The sequence below is a fragment of the Bos taurus genome, chromosome 2, assembly GCF_002263795.3.
Source record: "Bos taurus isolate L1 Dominette 01449 registration number 42190680 breed Hereford chromosome 2, ARS-UCD2.0, whole genome shotgun sequence".
Classification (NCBI taxonomy): Eukaryota; Metazoa; Chordata; class Mammalia; order Artiodactyla; family Bovidae; genus Bos; species Bos taurus.
Window position 1 is genome coordinate 125,448,288 of NC_037329.1, and position 10,674 is coordinate 125,458,961.

Consider the following 10,674-nt stretch of genomic DNA (forward strand, 5'->3'; position numbering starts at 1 on the left):
AGGAGTTTGTGGCGCCAGCGAAAAGTAGATACTGCGCAGCGGGAGCGGCAGGGGTCTTGAAGCGGTTCGGCGAACCCTCCAGCGAGAACCTTCTGGAACTCTCTCCTGAGGGAATCGTGTCGAAGATGTGGAATAGTATGATGAGTGGGGCGCGTGATGAGAATCGCAGGAAAGATTTAGCAAGGAGCGGGGTGGGCGAGGCCTGTGGCGGCGAGGGTCTGGGAGGAGCAGGGGACTGGCTGAGGGGGCGTGTGGGCCGGGGGTGGTGGGATGGGGCGGGGGACGGTTAGGAAGACGCTGCGAGTGGTTAGAGCGAAGTCTAGGGTGGGGGTCCGGTGGGTTGTTCAGAGGCTTGGAGGGCAGCACAGATGTTTATACTGTTGTTGTTTAAAACCAGGTGGATTTGAAAGCTATAGCACCTCCTCTTTCGGGGGAGCCGGCGGCTACACACAGTCCCCTGGGGGCTTTGGATCTCCGACAGCTTCCCAGGCCGAAAAGAAATCCGTAGGTCGAAAGCGTACTTCGGTTTATGTTATCCTTTTCTGAAGTTCTTAACTCATCTGTGAGAGAAAATTTATGAGAAGAGTGTTAAACCTGAGCTGTAATTGTCAGTTATTATCGAATTTTATAATTGAATGCTGTTAGTATTGAAAAGTGATGTTTTCTCTAATTTTGCATCCACTGTTAATTTGGCTTTATTTTGAAATTTACCAGTAGAACTCATGAGTCAGTCTTGTGGGAAAAAACTTGTTTGTTTAGCCTAGTTTGCATTCTTCATGTACTGAAAGTCAGTTTTCAATGAAATTTAATGAGGTGCCCTGAAAAGTGAAAGTTGATCAGTCGTGTCCGACTTCTTGCGACTCCATGGAGTATACAGTCCTTGGAATTCTCTAGGCCAGAATACTAGAGTGGGTAACCTTTCCCTTCTCCAGGGGACCTTCCCAACCCAGGAATCGAACCCAAGTCTCCACATTGCAGGCAGATTCTTTACCAGCTGAGCCTCTAGGGAAGCCGCAATGAGGTGCTTCCCTGATAGCTCAGTTGGTAAAGAATCTGCCTGCAATGCAGGAGACCCGGTTTGATTCCTGGGTCCGGAAGATCCGCTAGAGAAGGGATAGGCTACCTACTCCAGTGTTCTTGGGTTTCCCTGGTGGGTCAGCTGGTAAAGAATCCGCCTGCCATGTGGGAGACCTGGGTTCGATCTCTGGGTTGGGAAGATCCCCTGGAGAAGGGAAAGGCTACCCACTCCAGTATTCTGGCCTGGAGAATTCTATGGACTGTATAGTTCATGGACTATAGTCCATGGGGTTTCAAAGAGTTGGACGAATGAGGTGCTCTAATGCAGTGGAAAGAGTTTGGTCTTTGAAGTCTAGTGGATATATTACGTGTTGAACTGTTGCTCTGCCACTCCTTGTAGAGTATCATAGGACAAATTTCTTAAAATTGGGAGTCCGTTTTGCACCTGCTAAATGGGATTAATAATACATACTTTACGAAGTTGGTGTGAGACTTAATACTATAATAATGTAATTACGCCTATCCCAGAATTGCTTTCAATAAATGGTCCCACAGAGTATTACTGAAAACAACTTGAGTTTTGGAGTCAGAATACACAGTGTCCAGAATCAACTTTGCCTTTTAACTGTTGGTGTGAATTTAGTGAAGCAACTTACATCCTTAGTTTTGGTGACCCTTGATTTTTCTCATCAGATAATAGTACTAGTACTATTCATGTCACAGAGTGGTTCTGAGACTTGATAAATAAAATAATGTATAGGAAAGTGATCTGTAAAAACCTACCCAAATGCTTATTATTCACTCTTTCAGAAATAAGTTTGCATTTAATAGCTGCTGTTGATTTCATCTTTTTAAAAATACAGAATTTGGTGTTAAGATTCAATATTAGTCGGTTCTATATTTTTTGTCCAGGTTTGATAAGGTTTTACCTGAGCTGTTGATTCACAGGTGTATATCAGTAGGAAAGAATTCATTGATAATTCCCATACATTTGGGCATTGCTTTATATTTTTCATATGATTATATAATCCTGTAAGAGACTTATTATTTACTCCATTGTACAACATAGGCTCAAGGTGATTCAGGGACACCTGAACTCGCATAGCTAGTAAGACAGTGCACATATGATGCTGCACAAATCCAAAATCTGGTGAGCAACTTCTGTCTATTATATCTTTCTTTTTCCTACGAAGACCAGAGGGAATTCCAAGTCCTCTAAATTTGTCTTCTTTGAGGCTGTAAAGGAAAAAATAAAAGATAGACCATTAGTTCTCATCTTTTCTTCTTAAGCTTAATATTTTTCTTCATTTCCAGCTGTTAGAATTTTTATCTCAGAATCTCCACCTGACTGGGGCTGTATATTAAGACCACTTCTCAGAGAAGTGATGGTTGTAGCCTGGAGTCTCAAACCCAGGTCTTTTATGTTTAAATCCAGTGCCTTTTCCATAGTAAATTAAGTTAACATTCTATCTAAAACATTTCCTATTGATTATAAACCTGTTATGTTTGATCAATTCATGTGAAATTTCCAAAATTGATCATGTTTTGCCTTTTAAAATGGTGGGGTATTTTTGTTTTTTGGATTTTTTTTACAGATTCATAGTCAACTAAAAAATAAATTTTTTTTTTTTTTTTCCAAAATTAAACATGCTTGTGCTTGCACTCTCTCTGAGACTCTTTGGAACAAACCAGGAACTATTTGTGATCGTTCCTGGCACATAATAGGTGTTCGTTAAAACACAAGAGGGCTTCCCAGGTGGTTCAGATGGTGAAAAATCTGCCTGCAATGCAGGGGACCAGGGTTGGGAAGATCCCCCGGAGGAAAGAATGACTACCCACTCCAGTATTCTTGCCTGGAGAATTCCATGGACTGAGAAGTCTGGTGGGCTACAGTCTGTGGGGTCGCAGAGTCGGACACGACTGACTGACTGACTGACTAACAAAACACAAGAATCCTCTATGATTTGAGGTGAATTTGAAGGTTTACTGCTGCTGCTGCTAAGTCACTTCAGTCATGTCCAACTCGGTGTGACCCATAGACGGCAGCCCACCAGGCTCCCCCATCCTTGGGATTCTCCAGGCAAGAACACTGGAGTGGGTTGCCATTTCCTTCTCCAATGCATGAAAGTGTAAAGTGAAAGTGAAATCGCTCAGTTGTGTCCGACTCTTAGTGACCCCAGGGACTGCAGCCTTCCAGGCTCCTCCGTCCATGGGATTTTCCAGGCAAGAGTACTGGAGTGGGGTGCCATTGCCTTCTCCAGAAAGTATTACCAACACCTCAGTAATTACCCATATATAACATTTTTACCTGAGGAATAATAATTTTTATTGAATGCATATGACTATATATAGAGATTGATATTAGCAGTTTTATATACAGTATATGTTTTGTTAACAGCTCCACAGGTTGATATCCTCATTTTACAGAATAGGTGGCAGTGTGTCGAGGGCTGTGGAGCAGAGGTTTGAACACAGGTTTATAGGACTGTCTGGCTCCAAAGCCATGTTCTTGCTGCTCTTACCATAGTGGCTCTTAGTTTTCTTATGCTGAAGATACAGTGAAAATCTCAAGTGTGATAGATGAAAACAGAACCTCAACAGATTTTAAATGTATAAGCACTAATATAGCATATAAGTTCATTTACCAATACCATAAAATTGGAAAACATAGTTGGTTCCTTTACATCCTTATTAAAAGCTATTGCAGATAGAAAGAGTGAGGAATAATAGCTGGCCTAATAATTGCTAATATTTCTTGAGTGTTTATAGTGTGCCAGATAGTCTATGTACTTCACCATATAATTACTTCTCATAATGATTTTTAGTGATTTTATCATTCCTTGTTTTATAGATGAGGAAACAGAGGTAAACAGATGAGTAGAGAAATGTGATCAAGGGCACAGTACTGAGTGGTGGAGCTATAATCTTTACCCTCAAGCTTGGCTGCCACCTTGTGTGACATATGTGCTGGTAGTTGGCTGGGCTTACTTTCTCCTATCCTGGCAGTACTCACCATTCAAAATTATGCTTCAGTAAGGTGAAATGTTGCTAGTATCATGTATCTTCAGAGATAAGCTTTGACTTCTAAATCAGTTTTACATATAGAACAGTTACTGGTTTACACCTTACTGATTTCCAACAGGAAGAACCCTCATCTTTAATGCGCCATGCTTTTTCTGTCTTGTACATAGTTCTTCCTAAGAGTCTATGAAAGTGCATATTTGCTCTCAGTCTATAATGAGTGTTCCTTACCCACTGTTTTTTCACCATCAAAATTTTTGTGCTTCAAGGTCCAGCTTAAATGCTCCCTCTTCTTGAAATTTCCAATAAATTTTTCTGAGATTCCACATAGAGTTTCTCATTCTGTAGTGTACAAAGATCAAGATTGTTGCTTACATTTGTACCTCCCCTAAGTTAGGAGTATGTTGAGGGCAAATCCTATTCCATTATACTCATCTTTATGTCCTCTGACCAGTGGTAGGCAAAATAAGAGTTTACACTGTTGTTAGGTTGCTTCCGGATGTGAGTTGGGTGTCTGTCCTCTTCTGCCCATTGCCTCTTGTCCCTTTCCTTTAGGATGTCCAGTGTGACCAAGCCTTTATCCCATTTTCCCCATACTCGTGTTTGATTGTCAGAACATCTGTCCTAAAGCTATATGTCTAAATTTTTGTTATTTATCATGAGACTTAGAACAACTCCAGAGTTCTTTCTCTGCTGACCATTTCTCAGACCCCTTCCAATACCCATCTCATCAGTGATGAAAACCCAGCTCCAGCTTGCCTTCATCCTAAAGCTGGAGTTTCTTCTTAAAAGTCTATTCCAGAAGCAGGTCCTTACACTGTCCACAATCTGGCCTACTCATTTTGGTGATCCCTAGTGCAGCACAGACTTATCCATTCATCAGGAACTTTGGAGTCAGACAAACCTGGGTTTGAAGTCTAAAGTATGGCATTTGTTAACTATATAATCTTGGTTTTTACCTGTATGAAGTAGAGATAGGATCATATTGAAGATTCAGTGTTATATGTATAGCGCTTGACACATAGCAGGTGCTAAATGAACAGTGGTTAATTATTTTCTTGATTGAATTTATGCATACTTTTTTTTCAGAGAGCTCGAGCTCAGCACATTGTACCCTGTACCATATCTCAGCTGCTTTCGGCTACTCTGGTTGATGAAGTATTCAGAATTGGAAATGTTGAGATTTCACAGGTATGGAAGAGTGCAAGAGTCACTTAACATGAAGAATGAAATAAAACTAACATCATTTAAAAATATATAAATGTTACTTTGGTTTCCAAGAAAACTAAACTTTTTTCCCTTCTGGTCTAGGTCACTATTGTGGGGATTATCAGAAATGCAGAGAAGGCTGCAACCAACATTGTTTACAAGATAGATGACATGACAGCTGCACCCATGGATGTTCGCCAGTGGGTTGACACAGATGTAAGTAGTTGTTTTGGAATCCGGGTGGGGTTACTTTGGGACTTTGGAGATGTCGAACTTGTTTAGTTTTACTTTTTAAAGGTGGGTCTTATTATAAAAATAAAATATAAGCAAGACGTCAAACACAGAAACCCTAACATGAAAGGCCAGTACATTTTATTTCATAAAAATTTAGAATCTTTGAAACTTCCCCAAATACTATAAACAAAGTTAAAGGGCAAGTGACAGGACATACTAGAATATAAACTTTGTGAGTACAAAGATTTTTTTATGTTGGCATCGTATCCCCAGCACCTAGAATAATGCCAGTTACATAGTGGGCCCTGAGTAAATATTATTCAAGTGAGTGGGGACATATTTTACAACATATTACAAACATTTTAAATTTTTAATTAAAGTTCTTACAAAGGAAAAAGCACTGCACCTTAGGAAAACAAGGAAAGAAATGCACAAGTAATTCATAATAGGTGAAATACAAATTGCAACAATTAGAAAAGCAGGTTTACTAAACATTAAGATACCATTTTTAACTTATTAAATTGACAAAGGAAAAAAACAAAGAATAGCAACATCTACTTCTGTTGAGAGCAGGAGGCACTTAATTTGGGGAATGGTTTGTCAGTGTTTGTCTGGGAAAGTGGATACCATCGTACCTTGATGTTATGAGTATAACCTTTCTCAAAAGCCGATGATCAAGATCACCCATCACAGAAATGTTGATCTAGCAGTCCACTGCTGGAAATTTACATTAAGAAGATAAAGATGTGTGCAAAGATTCAGTTGTAAGATTGTTGATCATCGCATTATTTATCATAATGGAAAACTAAAAGGAATCTCAATGTTAGCAATAGGATATTATTAATTAAACCATGGTATAAAACACTGCAAATGATGAAGAGATGTATGTATTGTCACAAAGAAGTGTTTACCATAAATGTTGTGAGGAAAAGAGGTTGTTAAAGATAGTATGCGTGATGTGGCCCCATTTTTGCAAAGCACCATGTATATGAGTATATGTATAAACATGGAGAAAATAGACCGAAAGAAAATATATGCTTGTTCCCTTTTATTTTTTAGTTGGGCAGAAGGTGTCTTGGTTTTTGTATTTTCTGCACTGTGCAGCTTTTGGGATCTTAGTTCCCTGACCAGAAATCAAGCTGTGCCTCCTGTAGAAGCATGGAGTCCTAACCACTGGACCTCCAGGAAATTCCCAGCTTCTTCATTTTTTAATGTTTTTAAAGTGCATTCATTTTAGAAAATTTGGATAATACTTTGTATGCTATTTTCATTTCAAAACCCACAGTCATCTGTGAAGAGTTAACTTGATAGTTATGTGTTCTTTATTTTTTGCACCTCAGAAAAATATAGGAGAATTTATTGAACAGTTATAATTGGAATGCCAATTGGAACAGTTATAATTGGAATTCTGAACTAGACTGCTTGATTCCAGGTAGACAAAGAATGTAACCACACAGTCCCTGCCATCAAGTGGGGAGGTAATTACTAGAGATGCCTAATACTACATACTCATGCAAAATGTATGGTGCTTGCTTTTATAATAAGTGAGCGTTTAAAGATTACCTGAAATCCCACATCTCCAAGATGATTACTGTTACAGTACATTTTGATAAATACCCTTTTAGACATTTCTCTCTGCATATTTGTACATTTAATGAGAAGGATGCCTACAGTTTTACATAAAGGATAATATGATATGCAACTGCTTCATAATCTGCCCTTTTCACTCAGAACTCTCCCATTTCTTGTGACCACCTGTTGTATTATAAGGATACATCATCCCTTGCTTCTAGACCCAATCAGGGAACATTTGGCTTATTTCCATCATTTGTTATTACAGAATATGCCCCAGTGAGTGTCTGTGTGTACATCTCTTCATGATTATGAGATAATCTCTTTAAGATGAATTAAACTACACTTTCTGGAGGAAATATACATTTTAAAATACTTTCTTTTTTGGTTGTTCTTCCACTCACGATTTTACATTTTTTTTATTTAATTAGTGCATGAGAATGTCCAGTTAGTTCCCCACACCCTAACAGTAGTTTTTATGAGTCTTTAAGTTTTTGGATGATAGTTTAAAAAATACAATCTTGTCATTGAGAATGTTATTTTTTTATATGTAATTTGGTTCTAGTGAGATTGAATTTTTTTTTAACTATATTTAAACAAGACTGGGAGCTGACAGTGGCTCAGATCACGAACTCCTTACTGCCGTATTGAGACTTAAATTGAAGAAAGTAGAGAAAACCATTAGGCCATTCAGGTATGATCTAAATCAAATCCGTTATGATTATACAGTGGAAGTGACAAATAGATTCAAGGGATTAGATGTGATAGAGTGCCTGAAAATCTCTGGATGGAGGTTCATGACATCGTACAGGAGGCGATGATCAAAACCATCCCCAAGAAGAAGAAATGCAAAAGGTAAAATGGTTATCTGGGGAGGCTATTTGTAAGAATAGCTGAGAAAAGAGATTCAAAAGGCAAAGGAGAAAAGGAAAGATACCCATCTGAATGCAGAGTTCCAAAGAATAGCAAGGAGAGATTAGAAAGCCTTTCTAAGTGAACAATACAAAGAAATAAAGGAAAACAACAGAATGGGAAAGATTAGAGATCTCTTCAAGAAAATTAGAGATACCAAGATGGGCAAATAGAGATGCAAAGATGGGCACAATAAAGGAAGGAAACAGTATGGACCTAACAGAAGCAGAAGATATTAATCAGAGATGGCAAGAATACACAGAAGAACTACACAAAAAAGATCCTAATGACCCAGATAACCACAATAATACGATCACCCACCTAGAGCCAGACATCCTGGAATGCAAAGTCAAGTGGGCCTTAAGAAGCATCCCTACTAACAAAGCTTGTGGAGGTGATGGAATTCCAGCTGAGCTGTTTCAAATCCTAAAAGACGATGCTGTGAAAGTGCTGCACTCATGTGCCAGCAAATTTGGAAAACTCAGCCACAGAACTGGAAAAGGTCAGTTTTCATTCCAGTCCCAAAGAAGGACAATGCCAAATTGAACTCAAACTACTGCACAGTTGCATTCATCTCACACGCTAGCAAAGTAATGCTCAACATTCTTCAAGCTTGGCTTCAAGAGTACGTGAACTGAAAACTCCCAGGTGTTCAAGCTGGTTTTAGAAAAGGCAGAGGAACCAGATACCAAATTGCCAACATCCATTGGATCATAGAAAAAACAAGAGAATTACAGAAAAACATCTACTTATGTTTCATTGACTGTGCTAAAGTCTCTGACTGTGTGGATCACAACAAACTGGAAAATTCTTAGAGAGGTGGGAATACCAGACCACCTTACCTGCCTCCTGCATAACCTGTATGCAGGTCAAGAAGCAACAGTTAGAACCGGACATGGAGCAGAGGACTGGTTCCAAATTGGGAAAGGAGTATGTCAAGGCTGTATACTGTCACCCTGTGTGTTTATATGCCAAGTACATCATGAGAAATGCTGAGTGGGATGAAGCACAAGGTGGAATCAAGATTGCTGGGAGAAATATCAATAACCTTATATATGCAGATGACACCACACCTATGGCAGAAAGCGAAGAAGAAGAACTAAAGAGCCTCTTGATGAAGGTGAAAGAGGAGAGTGAAAAAGCTGGCTTAAAACTCAACATTCAGAAAACTTAAGACCATGGCATCTGGTCTCATCACTTCATGGCAAATAGATGGGGAAACAGTGGACACATGAGAGACTTTTATTTTCTTGGGCTGCAAAATCACTGCAGATGGTGACTGCAGCCTTGAAATTAAAAGACTCTGACAAATGAGTCTATGACAAATGTAGACAGCGAATTAAAAAACAGAGACATTACTTTTGCTGGCAAAGGTCCGTCTAGTCAAGGCTGTTTTTTCCAGTAGTCATGTATGGATGTGCGAGTTGGACCATAAACAAAGCTGAGTGTCAAAGAATTGATGCTTTTGAACTGTGTTGGGGAAGACTCTTGAGAGTCTCTTGGATGGCAAGGAGATCAAACCAGTTGATCCTAAAGGATATCAACCCTGAATAATCATTGGAAAGACTGATGCTAAAATTGAAACTCCAGTATTTTGGCTACCTGATGGGAAGAGCCAACTCAGTAGAAAAGACCCTGATGCTGGGAAAGATTGAGGCAGGAGGAGAAGGAGACGACAGAGGATAAGATGGTTGGATGGCATCACCAACTCAATGGACATTAGTTTGAGCAAACTGTGAGAAATAGTGAAGGATAGGGAGTCCTGGTGTGCTGCAGTCCGTGGGGTCGCCAAGAGTTGGACACGTCTGAACAACAACAAAATGTTAATTTGTGGGAAGAGTTTTTAGTTGTCTAAGTGCTTTGATTCCCTAGGAGTGTTTATTTTTGTTTGTAAGAACCTGAAAAGTAGTAATCTCTTATCATATTATTTCTCTAGTTTGTCTATTGACTTTAAAAAGCTTTTCCTTGTTTCAGATTATTGTTTTTTAATTGTTGGTGTTTCCTTTTATAATTTCTATGGTTTCTTTTCATATTTCTATATATGATTAAGCCTTTTTATAAATTTTGGTAAAAGGAAAGAAGTATAGATCCAGCTTCACTTTTTCCAAGTGGTTTTAAAATGTTCTTTGTCTTTTAATTTTGTGGCTGCAGTCACCATCCATAGTGATTTTGGCGCCCAAGAAAATAAAATCTGCCACTCTTCCATGTTTTCCCTTTCTTTGCCAGGAAGTGATGGGAGGGTTTGTTTGACTAGTCCTTCATAACCCAGAATCCCTGTGATGCAGATGTCTTTGGATGAGGCTTACTTGTGTCTATCTCTCTCTGGAAGCTTGGGTGATCCAAAATGTCACTTAGCTAGTGTGAGTGAACCTGGCCAACAGAGCAGCAACCATATCAGAAGGGGATTTTATCATTCTCTACTGTCTTTGTGTCCACATTCTACTGGGTGGAGTCTATACTCTTGGATGTTCACATATTGAGGGTTCTGGGAAGTCTCCAGTTATCTCCTGCCTCTTGAAGTCAATCACACAGACAGGCACCTTCACTGCCCCATCCTACCCCTCCACCCCCCAGCAGAGTTCCCTCATATCTTTGCTAACGCCTCCTGCCTGCTCAGCTTCCAACATAACTCAGTCAGCCATACTCTCTGCTGGATTCTCTGCTGACAATCCAGCTTTGTTTGTGCTCTCTTTAGATGGGCTCCAGGGA

General features: G+C 39.5%; 1 protein-coding gene across 1 annotated transcript in view; it reads left to right on the top strand.

Annotated features, from left to right (window-relative positions):
• The window catches only part of RPA2 (replication protein A2), a 22,570-nt gene continuing 11,896 nt past the window's right edge, over positions 1-10,674 (top strand). The window contains exons 1-4 of the mRNA NM_001045984.2: positions 1-135; positions 398-504; positions 5,128-5,229; positions 5,350-5,463. Coding sequence (NP_001039449.1) covers positions 126-135; positions 398-504; positions 5,128-5,229; positions 5,350-5,463 — 333 coding nt within the window. The 5' untranslated portion in view covers positions 1-125. The remainder of the gene's footprint in view (positions 136-397; positions 505-5,127; positions 5,230-5,349; positions 5,464-10,674) is intronic.